The 14,476-nt window shown below is 39.7% G+C and overlaps 1 protein-coding gene across 3 annotated transcripts in view; it reads right to left on the bottom strand.

The window, feature by feature from the left end:
- The window catches only part of CHN1 (chimerin 1), a 205,281-nt gene that overhangs the window by 46,478 nt on the left and 144,327 nt on the right, over positions 1-14,476 (bottom strand). For all 3 annotated transcript variants that reach the window (XM_047870700.1, XM_047870702.1, XM_047870703.1), the window contains one exon: positions 1,539-1,616. In XM_047870700.1, coding sequence (XP_047726656.1) covers positions 1,539-1,616 — 78 coding nt within the window. The remainder of the gene's footprint in view (positions 1-1,538; positions 1,617-14,476) is intronic.

Below are 14,476 nucleotides of genomic sequence, written 5' to 3'. Positions count from 1 at the left end.
ATAGGTCAATCTGTTCCTGCTGAACACACCAGAGGGGGCATCTTTGGAGATACATTTTAAAATCTCAGCCATTTCTGAACAGTATGCACAGTTTCTTGCTTAGGAACTTCAATGGCTATTTTTACCTAACATGCACACAATTTGATATCTGCAAAAGAATTTACTTGGGGTCATGCTCTTCATAAAAACCCTGTAAGACCAGTTTGTCGTGCAAGAAGCAGCCGAGGCCTACTAACTTGCATGTACTGTTTAGGCTCATAAATGGAAGATATGGTTGAGACTAGATACACATACTGAATGGTCTCAATCTCATTTAAAATCAAAGATACTAGTTGAAAGGTAAGTTCCCTAAGAATCTGTTTAAAGAGGGAGCAGAAAATGCTATTTGGTTTACCCTGATATAGTAGCAGTCTTTATACAACCCAAACATTTTAGAATTTACCCTTTATCCTCAAATGATCTGAAGATCAAAAGAATCTATTCCTCACTAAAAAAGTAGAGCATATTGGGGGCTTGGTATGTAGCATCTGAGTAAATGCTAGCGTTAAAAATCAGGATGAATCGCAAATCTGAAATGAAATTTTCTACTACAGAGCCTGGTACCTTCCGAATGAATACATCTGAATAAGTGAGTAAATGGAAGATCAGGGTTTCTCAGCCTATCACCTTTCGAAACCGTATACCCTCTTGTATTAAAACGAGTGACATTCTGTCTACACTGAAGACAGAAAACTTCATCGTAAAGTTGTGTAACTACTGTGAAGTTACTCTAGCATTGCTGGTGCGTCCACCCATGGAGTGTCGCTGGCTGTTCTCGTGCACAGCCTCACACTAGGTTTTCCCAGCCAGGCTGCAAACGACTGAAGTTCAAGGCCTTCCATCATGCTACACACGCAGGCAACTTGAATCAACACACATACCGGCTTGACGAAAGATGACTATAGTTAGTAAAACACATTAACACAATAATTGAAAACACATACAAGGGGAAAGCAGTACTCAAACAGTAAAGAGAAGCTGCTTGTACGAGCAGTGACAGCCCGATGGTGGCCACCCTCCTCTGCTCGTGGTCAGTGCATTAACAGAGGAGAAAAGACAGAAACCGTGGGAAATGCAGACCATCTGCTCCATCCAGATGCAAAAACACACGCCTCTTACAGCCAAAGCTTTTCACCAGAACCGGACGGAGATCAGATCTAATCCTCTCATGAAATATCTGACAAAGGTAGTTAGACAGATTTGCATCATAAAAATAGTGCCAAAATCATTACTGAATGAGACCTTTTAAATGTCAGTCAAGACTTTACCATTAACAGAATACTAAATCAGCATTAGAGAAAATGGAGTTGGATTCTATTAGCTTTAGTCAGCTATTCCTTAAATAAAATCATGCTTAAAACATCTTCATTCCTTAAATAGTAAGAATATTTTAGTCCAGTCATCCTAGTTTGAAAAAGACATCAAAAGCTATTCCTTTAATATTCAAGTAATGTGCATTTCCTTTCTTCTAAGAAAAGGTTAAAAACAAATATTCTTACCTTGAAATTGTGAACCTTTTCATATTTTGGAATTTGCTCGTTTTCTTTCAGAGTTGCTCTTCTAACAAGTGATGTCAACTGCGAATAAGCAAAGAGTTTCAGAGGTTGCCAGATTGTCACAGACGACTTTTGAGAACCCAGTTTCATTCCCAAGGCTGCTATCAATAAATCTTGCTGACGGCCCTCTTGTTTTGATTTGTGAACTGCAGCTCTATTAGTTTTCCTACCCGACCAAGACTCTTTGGATGGCATTTTGGAATTCGCAGGAAAGCAATAAAACCTATATTGATCTATGTCTGTCGATGAACTCTATTCAGCTAACAAATGAGCATTCTGCCAGCCAGCACAGAACCCTAATCTACAGAGAGCTGCAGAGAAACATCGCGGAGAGGTGGAGGAGGATGATGAAGCACTTCTTAAAAAGAGGTCGACTAACCAGAAAAAATTCTTCTTTCTTCCTTTTTTTTTTTTTAAAGGGCTCTATATTTAAGCTTCTGAAAACTTAAGAGTCTGAACAGAAATAAAGAGTCGATGCTAACATACAAAGCATTCAGCATCTCTCTGTCCCTTTTTAAAAGCCATGCAATTTTGACAAATGATACATTTCTAAAAGCTTTCTTCTCTATTCACTATATTACTGTCCATTCTGAATGAAAGATGCCTACATACTGCCTGTAGTCAGCTTCTAGCAACAGACACCCTGTGAAGCCCCTAGCAGGGAGGGTGGGGAGGGAAGGGATTTGACAAGGAAGGCTGGATTAGACTGGTCACCGTAAGAAAGGAGATAACCAATGAAAATCAAGCAACAGTATTTAAGTGTTGTATTCCTCAACTCTGTCTCTTTTCCTCCCTCCTCTCATGTAAGATTTCTTGCTGGCTCAAGGCAGGAAAAAAAAAAAATCAGTGGGAAGACAATGAGCAATGAATGAGTCATGCATTATTAACATATGGAATATTTCGTTTACCTATTAAAAGCAAAGGATGATTAACATACAGCACCAGAAGAATTTACCATCACTGCCTGGTAAATTTTGAAAGGCTAATCTATATCCTCCTTTGTGCTTACGGACTGGAAGTTAGTTAACAAAAACCCAATTTTATTTAAGATGAGCAAAAGCTGGTATTTTGATGAAAAAGAAAAGGAGTTTAGGTAGCATATTATTTTCATGCAGAACAAGGAGTGTGCATATAACACTGCTAACACACCCTGGAGTGGTCAGTTTAATCTCCCTGCAAGGAGGAGTTTTGTTGTGAATCTGTACTTAAATGGATCCAATCTTTAATTACTAGTCTCAACATTCTTAATTCAAAGCGCTTGAGGCCAGATCATCGTGGGAGACAGCTGGGAATAATTTCTCATGTACACAGGTCCCAGATGTAACTGTGCTTATAGGACCCATGGATACTTGTTTGCTGATATAAAAAGGTGGGAGGGGGGCTGGGTAAGAGACTCAAACCCAGCTCCATTTAAGAGAAGTACCTATACTTTTTTTGCAAAACTGATAGAAGAAGCTCACATTTTCCCATATTGGTTCCCTAAACATCTCCCATCTGTTTCCTCAGGTTACAGTAATTAAGTTGAACCCATTATGATTCTAATTGTTACACTGCATTTAAAGAATCAAAACCCATATTTAAATGAATTCAGTCCGTTTGCTTAGCACAGACTGTTTATCTCAGATTTCATAAATGATAGAGGGTAGATGCCTGATGTGGATTCTAGTTTAATTAGGGCACGAAGTTGTCCTTAAACCATGCTGAAGATTAAAAATATTGAATGATTTTCTGAACATCCCCAAATATTTTTTTATTTACTTGAGTCTAGAGTGCCTTCTTTAAAAATGTCTTACTCTTGGGGCACCTGGGTGGGTCAGTCAAACATCCGACTCTTGATTTTGGCTCAGGTTATGATCACACAGTTTGTGAGATTGAGCCCCATGACAGTCTCCATGCGCTAACAGCATGGAGCCTGCTTGAGATTCTCTCTCTCCCTCTCTCTCTGCCTCTCCCTTGCTTGTGCTCTTAAATACATACATACATACACACATACATACATATTTTTAAAATGTCTTAATCTTTTTTTAAAAAAAATTTTTTTTTTCAACGTTTATTTTTGGGACAGAGAGAGACAGAGCATGAACGGGGGAGGGGCAGAGAGAGAGGGAGACACAGAATCGGAAACAGGCTCCAGGCTCTGAGCCATCAGCCCAGAGCCCGACGCGGGGCTCGAACTCACGGACCGCGAGATCGTGACCTGGCTGAAGTCAGACACTTAACCGACTGCACCACCCAGGCGCCCCAAAAAATGTCTTAATCTTAAAAAAAAAATTTCTAGGGCATCTGCCCGGCTCAGTTGGAAGAGCATGCGATTCTTGTTCTCCGGGTTGTGAATTTGAGCCCCATGTTAGGTGCAGAGATTACTAAAAAAATATATACTTAAGAAAAAAAAAAGTTAAAAAAATTTTTTCTAAGTGAATAAAAGGCAGAAGTTAATATTTATACCTATAGATGTTTCATTTCCACAAATTTATATCCTTATGTGATTAATAGAAGACAAAAAAAAATGCCGTTCCAAGAGAAAATACAATGTAAAGAACTTTCCTTGCCTAACCTAAATTACTTTTCAGCTTAGACCTAGTTTGTCATGTGATGACTAAAAATATAAACGCCAGCCAACTCTTTAATCATGTACAATGCAAGGTGAAGTTTATCTGATTCTCAGTAGACCCCAGAAAAACAGATTTCAAGGGCAAATTGAACACTAATTTTTTTTTCTCTACAGTGTTTAACACTTCATGTTTACATTACTAAGTTAAAGAAAACAATCACCCATGTACCCAAAGTAGTTTTTTTTTTTTTTTTTTTAATTTTCCTGAGTATTTCTGATCAAGGTTCTTTATTGTAGACCATCCCCAGTCCTTCAGCTGTGGTAACCAGAGTTCAATCAAAGCATAAAAAGACTAATGGTAGAGAAAATTCTTGGCTGGGCAAGAGTGAACATTTGTCATTGTTCACTGAGTGAACATTTGACTTTGCACAGTCACACTGTTCTTCCTGAATAATTTTTGTGCCTCGTTGGGACACACTGGGTTAACTGCAATTTGTGCAGCTACCTGGGGCAATAAGGAGATAGAAAACAACAGCTCAGAAAGAAGTTCTTAGCTACCCTCAAAGGGCTAGGGGTTTGGTCACTACTTGCCATAATGCAATTTCTGCATTAATTTTGCTTAACGAGCTCTCAAGTCATTAAGAACTGCTAATTCTAAAATTTAGAACTAATATCAATGCTCTGATGTCCCAAATATACACCAGTCATTCTTATATTTGGTCACATTTAGATACTAGAGCATTTGTTAATTATGGTTGTCTTTTATTAAGTATCCATGTTCCAGGCACCTATCTAAGCTAAGCACTTTACATACAGAAGCCCATTAAATCCACCGAAAGATTCCTATGAGGCACATATTATCCTCACTTTACAGCTGAAAGAACTGAGGCCTCCAGCAGTTGGTAGAAAAGAGTCGGGCTCTTAAGCATTATGTATATCCATCCAAGCAAATGAGAAAATGAGAGGAAATTTTAAAGTCTGGGTAGTTGTTTTCCTCGCAGATTCTCTTCAAGGTGGTTCCTCCAGTTATTTTCTCCTTTCGACTTTAAAGAGCGGCAATAGATGGTAAGACAGAGTAAGCAATGAGTAACAACGGATGGTAAGAAAAAGTAAAAGCTAAGATCCCTAGATCTCAAGTTCAGTGCGCAGTGCATACAACAGGCAGCGCAACCTGCAAGGCTCCGTCCACACACACACCCTCCTTCACTGAACCTGTGATGATCACCAATTAGATGTGATTTTACCCCTCCGGGCGCCTCAGGGCCTTCACTTGTTCATTAATTATGAGATGTACCACATTCTACCTCCTATCACAGTTCCTGTGAAGCTACTCACATAGATTGGGTCTTCTACATCTTTGTATAAACCCTGAATTTAGCATAGTAGCGTGCACAAATAAAGGTCCATTAAATACTCGGTTAAAAAAGCAAAACCAAATGAAGGGAGCCATTCTTATTGGCAGCCGGTACATTAGGGGGAAAAAAGATAGGATTTGAAATCAGAAACACTATAGTTTAAATCCTGACCTTGGGAAATTTGCTTAGTGCCTTGGTTACCTCATTTACATACATACACTGGGCAGTTTACGAGAGATGACATAAAAGAGGAAAAGACTTTCTGCAGATAGTTAGAACTCAGTAAATGACGGTATTATAGGGGTGCCGGGCCAAATATGAGCTGCAGGTGATGCTGTGGAGTATAAGACATAGGTTCTCGTCCTCGAGGAGTTGGTAGATTGATTAATCTGCTTTTGGTTTATGCCTTATAGACATGCTTGGAAACTCCTGACCTTCCCTATGGATTATGGTCTTTACCAAATCTCCCAAATTCTAGTCCTAATCCTTTTTTTTTTTTTTTTTTGAAAAAGAGAGAGAGAATATAAGAGAATCTCAAGCAGGCTCTACCCCTAGCATGAAGCCTGATGCAGGGCTCAATCCCATGACCCTGGGATAATGGCTGAAATCAAGAGTTGGACACTTAACCAGCTCAGCCACCCAGGCACCCCCGATCCTATCTTTTAAAAGGGATCTGATAACATGCATATTAGCTGAGGGAGCGGGAATGGGGGGAAGCAGGGTGGAAAGTGTAAAAGATCATGAGCATTTGGTTAAGAAGTGAGGAGCACTGTTTCATATTTCATATTGTCCTATTTATTCACAACAATCCCAGGAGTATGTTTTATAATGAATATTTTATAGATAAGGAAATGCTCACGGTCATAGTCAAGAAGTCAAAACTTTGTTATGTGAATCCCTATGTTCGGTCTCCAAAGTCTGGAAGCTCTTTCTGCTAGCTTATAATGAGAGTGGGAGATAAATCCTAGGTGTTGGGGATACAGCCCCCTCACATTCTGGTTCGGTAAAGTGGCTTAGCTGGGTGGGGATCTAAACTGGCAGGGCACATCTCCCACAAGGTCATTCTTGCTGGAAACAGCAGCAGTACTTAGCTTTTCATTTTGACTGCGACTCTTTGGCCTGCCTTAGACCTAACTCTGGCCATCCTTGATACTGATACCACTTTTGTACATTCACCTGAATGAGGGAGACTAACCTGGAAAAAGAAACCGAGAACAGGCAGATTCCACAACCCTCTCTGTTTCCACCTCTGTCCATACCATCTGTAATATGGAGAAGTGGACTACAAAAATGGCGTGTGTGTAGTGGGAGACAGTTGTGTGAGGAATAAGAAACAGAAGTGGGAAACAGGTGACCTTGGAAGGGAACACATTTGCTGTTTTTCAGAGAAATTTCCACCACTCACCCACTCACCAACTCAACCCTAGACACTGTTGTTTGTCTAGTAGTAATACTGAATTTATGCTAAACTAGTCTCTCATTTCCACCAAGTGTAGTACCACAGGATCAGGGGATCAGAGCCAGACAAATGTGCTGATCTTAACCCTGTCATTTACTGGCTGTGGCCTATCTTGGTCACATTACTGATTTCTTTCAGTCTTTGTTTCCTTATGTGTAAAACTGACTAAAAATACTTCCGGAATTATGTGAAATAATATATAGGAAGCATTTTGCATTATTCCTGGCACAGACAGTGATCAATAAATAGAAGTTTCCCTCCTTTCTTTGTATCTAGGGACTTTTATCTCCAAGATCGGGGTTAGTCTACTGGGACTCTGAGACACACAAAAGGGCCAAGGCCACTGGCCTAAGCAATGTGAACTTCAGGTCAAAGTGTAACGAGATGCTTTAAGGACACATCATAGGCATCACCATTCTGCAATCCTTACACCTTATCCTGTCTTGGCAATCTCAACCCCCGGGCTCAAACTCTGAGTAATCCCTGTTCTCTCCGCCTTCCCACCTCAAAACCTGCTTACAGGGAAGAGACTTATCAACTTATTCACACTAAGGTACAAATGACAGATTATACTTCTTTTTCCACAAATACCTGGTTTTTAATATGGGACCCACACTTATGCCAAAGGAATAAATCTGTAATTACTGAACGTCAGAACTCACTAAGAGTGTTCTCTAGCAAACCGGAAGGACCTCACACAGACAGCCACCTCCTCTGTAACATCACTATGATACCACAGACCCATGAACACAACGTTCTAGTTAACTAAGTCAGCATTCCATCAGAAAAGCACCATAAAGAAATGTTCTAGCTGGCATGGCCCAGAAGCTTGGAAAGGTGAGGAGGAACTGGATTAACTATTTGGTAATCCTGGTTCAGGTTTAGCAAGATTCTGCAAGTTCTATACAAGGGTAACATTCAGATACTAAAAGCACAGCTTTGGATCTTGGGGTCCAGAATGGTAACATAGGAAGACCCTGAATGCACCTCATCCATGGACACGCCACATCTACACTTATTTATAGAGTAATTCCTCCTGAAGGACTGCGGACTGACGGAACAGCTTCAGCACAACAAAAGACCGCATGGAGAATAGCAAGAAAGACAGACAGTGACGATGGAAACTGCTACCTCTGGAACTGTGTACTGCAGTGGGAAGGGACAGCACCAGGGACTGTGAGCAGGCTGGGGTTTAAAAACACACAACTAAAATAGCCCCAGGACTCAACTAAATGGCCGGGGAGCAGACAGAACCCTCTGAGTGGAAGGGGCTGGTGAGAGCGCCCACAGTTTACATTCCCCCTCCACCTCGTAGCACAGACAGGAGAGTAGCTGACCTGCCATCTCAGCGATGGGACCGGGCCCGTCTCACACCAGCCCAAGCTGTGCCATCAAGGTCCAGCAGGGTGTACCCCAGGCCACCCCTGGTCAGCGTTCACTACAGCTGTAGCTGTCTTACCAAGGTGACACAAGCAGAGAGCACCCTGGAGCACACCAGGCCTGCACCACTTCAGCTCCAGATGACCTGTTAGAGCAACGCCAGTGGAGAGTGCTCGGGCACCTCCTGGCTCCCGCCTCCATTGGCTTCAACTGCCCTGCCAGGGTGCCCTCTGTACTGGGCACCCCAGGACACCCCAGGCTGCACCTACTTCAGCTTAGCTGTCCTGCCAGGCTTCCCTTCGCACAGTGAGCCCCAGGACAGTCCTGGCCTACGCTCACTTCGGCGTTAGGTGTCTTGCCATGGCATCCTCTGTACAGAGAGCCCCAGGACCTCCTGGCTTACACCTACCTCAGCTTCAGCTGTCCCATTGGGAGCCCTCTGTGCTGACAGCTCTGGGGCTGCCGCAGCCCACGCCCTCTTCGGTTCCAGCCCGGTGGGAAGCCCCAGCATGAAGTATCCCAGGACCTCTAACCCATGGCAATCACAGCTCTAGCCAGCCAGCCAGTCACCAGGCACACACAGTATACACAGGGGGTGACCACACACAAGACCATTCCTGTGAGTTTAGAAATAGTTGTGCTGCCTAATTCATGGAAACAAAAGAAGTCCAGCAAAATGAGAAGACAGAGGAAGACGCTCGGAATGAAAGAACAAGATAAAATATTAGAAAAAGAACTAAATGAAACAGAGATAAGCAAATATGCCTGATAAAAAGTTTAAGTAATGATCATACAGATGCCCATGGATCAGAGAGAAGGGTAGAAGAACTCAGTGAGAACTTCAACAAGAGAAAGAAAATATTAAAAAGAGCCAATCAGAGTTGAAGAATACAACAACTAAAATGAAAAATACACTAGAGGGAATCACCAGTAGGTTAGCAGATGAAGAACAGATCAGCAATGTGGAATACTGGATAATGGAAAGCACGCAAGCTGAATAGTAAAAAGAAAAAAAGAATTAAAAAAAACGAGGATACGTTAAGGGGATCTCTTAGACAACATCAACTGAACAAACATTCACATTACAGAGGTCCCAGAAGGAAAAGAGAGAGAGAAGGGAGGAGAAAACTTACCTGAAGAAATGATAACTGGAAACTTCCCTAACCTGGGTAAGGAAACAGACATCCAGGTTCAAGAAACAAAGAGAATTCCAAACAAGATGAACCCAAGGATGTCCACACCATGACAAATAATAATTTAAATGTTAAAGATTAAAGATAAAGAGAGAATTTTAAAAGCAGTAAGAGAGAAGGAAACAGTTACATATAGGAGAACCCCATAAAGCTATCAGATGGTTTTTCAGGAGAAACTGTGCAGGCCAGAAGGGAGTGGCATGATACATACAAAGAACCGAAAGAAAAAGCCTACAACCAAGAATATTCTACCCAGCAAGGTTATCATTCACAACAGAAGGAGAGAGACTGAGTTTCCCAACACAAACAAAAATTAAAGGAGTTCATCACCACTAAACTGGCCTTGTAAGAAATGTTCAGGGAACTTCTTAAAGTGGAAAAGAAAACGAAATAATTAGAAAAAACTTATAAATGAGAAGATGTAAAATAGGGATATATATACATAAAATGTGGCAGAGAGAATAGAAGTTTTTATGTGTTTAGTTTAAACTTAAAGTGACTATCAACTTAATATAAACTAATATATACTGAGGATGTTAACTACGAACCTTACGGTAACCACAAACCCAAACCCTATAATAGCTACACAAAAAATAGAAAGAAAGGTAAGAATAACAGTAAAGACAGGCATCAATCAAAAGGAAAGAGAGCAAGAAGAAAGGAGCAAGAAGAGCTACAAAAAAACCAGAAAGCAATGAATAAGAGGGCAACATATATTTAGCTATTAATAATTACTTTAAATGTAAATGGTCTAAACGTTGCAATTAAAAGACATAGGGAGGGGATACCTGGGTGGCTCAGCCAGTTAAACGTCTGACTTCAGCTCAGGTCATGATCTTGCGGTTCGTGAATTCGAGCCCTGTGTCGGATTCTGTGCTGACAGCTCAGAGCCTAGAACCTGCTTCAGATTCTGTGTCTCCCTCGCTCTCTGCCCCTCCTCACTTACACTCTGTCTCTCTCAAAAATGAACATTTAAAAAATTAAAAAAAAAAAGACACAGGGTGGCGAAATGGATAAAAAACAAGACTCATCTATAGGCTGCCTATAAGAGACTCACTTCAGTCCCAAACACACATACAGACTGAAAAGTGAAAGGAAGGAAAAAGATATATCGTGCAAATGAAAGTGAAAAAATAAAGCTGAGGTAGCAAAACTCAGACAAAGGAGACTTTATAAAATAAAGACTGTAACAAGACAAAGAAGGGCATGAAATAATGATAAAGAGGTCAGTCCAACAAGAGGATATAACAATTGTAAACATCTATGCACCCAACATTGAAGCACCTAAATACATAAAGCAAAAAGTAACAGACATAAAGGGAGAAATTGAGAGTAGTACAATAATAGTACAGGACTTTAACATCCCAGTTACCTCAATGGATAGATCATCCAGGCATAAAATCAATAAGGAAACAGCATCTTTGAATAACACATTAGACCAGATAGACTTAACAGATAGAGAAAGACCATTCCATCCCCAAACAATAGAATAACATTCTTTTCAAGTGCACATGGAACACTCTCCAAGATAGATTATATGTCAGGCTGAAAAACAAGTCTCAATAAATTTAAGAAGACTGAAGTCATATCATGCATCTTTTCTGACTATAAAGCTGTGAAACTAGAAATCACAAGTAAAAAAACTAGAAAAAACTCACAAACATGTAGAAGCTAAACAACATGTTACTCGAAGACCAACAGGTCAATGAAGAAATACAAAATACATGGAAACAAATGAAAATAAAACACAATGGTCCAAAATCTCTGGGACACAGGGAAAGCAGTTCAAAGAGGGAAATTTATACTATTACAGGCCTACCTTAAGAAACAAGAAAAAGCTCCAATAAAAAAACCCTAATCTTATACCTAAAGGAAGTAGAAAAAGAAAGAACAAAGTCCACAGTTAGTAGAAAGAAGGCAATAATGAGGATCAGAGCAGAAATAAATAGAGCCCAAAATGCAATAGAAAAGATCAAAAAAATAAAGAGCTAGTTCTTTGAAAATAAACAAAAATGATAAACCTTTAGGCATCAAGAATAAGAAGGAGAAGACCCAAATAAGTAAAATCAGAAATCAAAGAGGAAAAGTAACAAGGAACATCACAGAAATACAAAGGATTCTAAGAGGATACTATGAAAAATTATATGCCAACCAATTGGACAACCGAGAAGAAATGGATAAATTCCCAGAAACATACAAACAAAAGTGATCATGAAGAAATAGAAAATCTGAACATACCAATTACTAGTAATGAAAGAGAATTGGTAGTTAAAAAACTCCCAACAAACAAAAGTCCAGGGTCAGATGGATTCACAGGTAAATGCTACCAAACATTTAAAGAAGAATTAATATCTATTCTCCATAAACTATTCCAAAAAATAGAAGAGAAAGTTTCCAAATATGTTCTATGAGGTCAGCATTACTCTGATTTCAAAGCCAGACAAAAGCACCACACACACACACACACACAAATTATTGGCCAATATCCCCGACATAAAACATCCCTGAACATGAAAGCAAAAGTCCTCAACAAAGTATTAGCAAACCACATTATACAATACATTAAAAGGATCAGTCACCACAATCAATTGGGATTTATTCTAGGGATGCAAGGATGGTTATATATTCACAAATCAACCAGCATAATACACCATATTAACAAAATGAAGGATAAAAATATGATCATCTCAACAGATGCAGAAAAAGCACTTGACAGAGTGTAATATCTATTCATGATAAAAACCCTGAACAAAATCGGTTTAGAAGGAACATACCTCTAAACACAATGAAGGATATAAAAAACTCACAGCTAACATTATACTCAGTGGTGAAAAACTGAGGTCTCCTAAGATCAAGAACAAGACAAGGATATCCACTCTCACCCCTTTTATTCAACACTGTAGTGGACGTCCTAGCCACAGCAGACAAAGAAAAGAAATAAAAGGCATCTAAGTTGATAAGGACGAAGTTAAACTGTCACTATTTGTAGATGACATGATACTATACATAGAAAACCCTAAAGACTTCACCGAAAAGCTATCAGAAGTAATAAACGGATTCAGTAAAGTCACATGATACAAAATCAATATACAGAAATCAGTTGTGTTTCCACATACTAACAACAAAGTATCAGAAAGAGAAATTAAGAAAACAATTCCACTTACAGTCGTGCCAAAAAAAAATAATTAGGAATAAACCAAGGAGGTGAAAGATCTACACTCTGAAAACTATAAAATGCTGATGAAAGAAACTGAGGACGATACAAACAAATGGAACAATTCTCCATGCTCCTGAATTGGAAGAATTAATATTGTTAAAATATCCATATTCCCAAAGCAATCTACAGATTCACTTCAATCCCTATCAAAATAACAACAGCATTTTTCACAGGACTAGAACAAATAATCCTAAAATTTGTATGGAGCCATAAATGACCCCAAATAGCCAGAGCAATCTTGTGAAGGAAAAACACTGGAGGTATCACAGTCCTAGATTTCAAGGTATACTACAAATCTGTAGTAATCAAAAGAGTACAGGACTGGCACAAAAACAGACACACAAATCAATGGAACAGAATGGAGAGCCCAGAAATAAACCCATGCTTAAACTGTCCATTAATCTATGACAAAGGAGGCAAGAATATACACTGGGGCAAAGACAATCTCTTCAACAAATGGTGCTGGGAAAACCGGACAGCTACAAGTAAAAGAATGAAACTGGACCCCTTTCTCACATCACACACAAAAATAAACTCAAAATGGATTAAAGATCTAAACATGAGATCTGGGGGGCACCTCAGTGTGAGCCACTGTTAAGTGTCAGCCACAGTTAAGTGCCTGACTCTTGCTTTTGGCTCCGGTCATGATCTCATGGTTCATGGGTTTGAGCCCCATGTCCAACGCTACACTGGCAGCACGGAGCCTGCTAGGGATTCTCTCTCTCTCTCTCTGCTCCTCCCCAGTTCACATGTGTGCACACGCGTGCTCTCTCTCTCTCAAAATAAATACATAAACATTTAAATGTGAAGTCTGAAACCACAAAACTCCTAAAAGAAAACATAGGCAATAATCTCTGTGACATCCGCCTTAGCAACATTCTTCTAGAAATGTCTCCACGACAAGGTAAACAAAAGCAAAAACAAACTACTGGGACTATACCAAAATAAAAAGCTTTTGCACAGCAAAGGAAACCATTAGCAAAATAAAAAGGCAACCTACTGAATGGGAGAAGATATTTGCAGTTGACATTTCTGATGGGTTAGTATCTAAAATATATAAAGAACGGATACAACTCAACAGCCAAAAGCCAAATAATCTGATTAAAAATGGGCAGAGGACCTAAACAGACATTTCTGCAAAGAAGATAGACAGATGGCCAACAGACACATGAAAAGATGTTCAATATCACTAAATCATTAGGGAAATGCAAATCAAAACCACAATGAGATATCACCTTGCACCTGTCAGAATGACTAGAATCAAAAAGACAAGAAATAACAAATGTTGGTGAGAATGTGGAGGAAAAGGAATCTTCATGCTCTCTTGGTGGGAATGTAAATTGGTGCAGCTACCCTGAAAAACAGTATGGAAGTTCCTCAAAAAATTAAAAATATAAATACCATATGATCCAGAAATTCCACTACTGGGTATTTATCCCCAAAGATGAAAACATCTAATTTGAAAAGATACATGCACCCCTAGGCTTACTGTAGCATTATTTACAATACCCAAGCTGTGGAAGCAACCCAAATGTCATACATAGATGAATGGACAAAGAAGATGTCACACACACACACACACACACACACACACACACACACACACACACACTGAAGTACTACTCAGCCATAAAAAAGAATGAGACCTTGCCATTTGCAACAACATGGATGGACCTACAAGGTATTAGGTAAAATGAGTCAGGCAAAATGATTTCAATGACATGAA

This window comes from Prionailurus viverrinus, chromosome C1 (assembly GCF_022837055.1).
Source record: "Prionailurus viverrinus isolate Anna chromosome C1, UM_Priviv_1.0, whole genome shotgun sequence".
In the NCBI taxonomy this organism is placed as follows: domain Eukaryota; kingdom Metazoa; phylum Chordata; class Mammalia; order Carnivora; family Felidae; genus Prionailurus; species Prionailurus viverrinus.
This window is presented reverse-complemented; position numbering and strand designations above follow the sequence as displayed.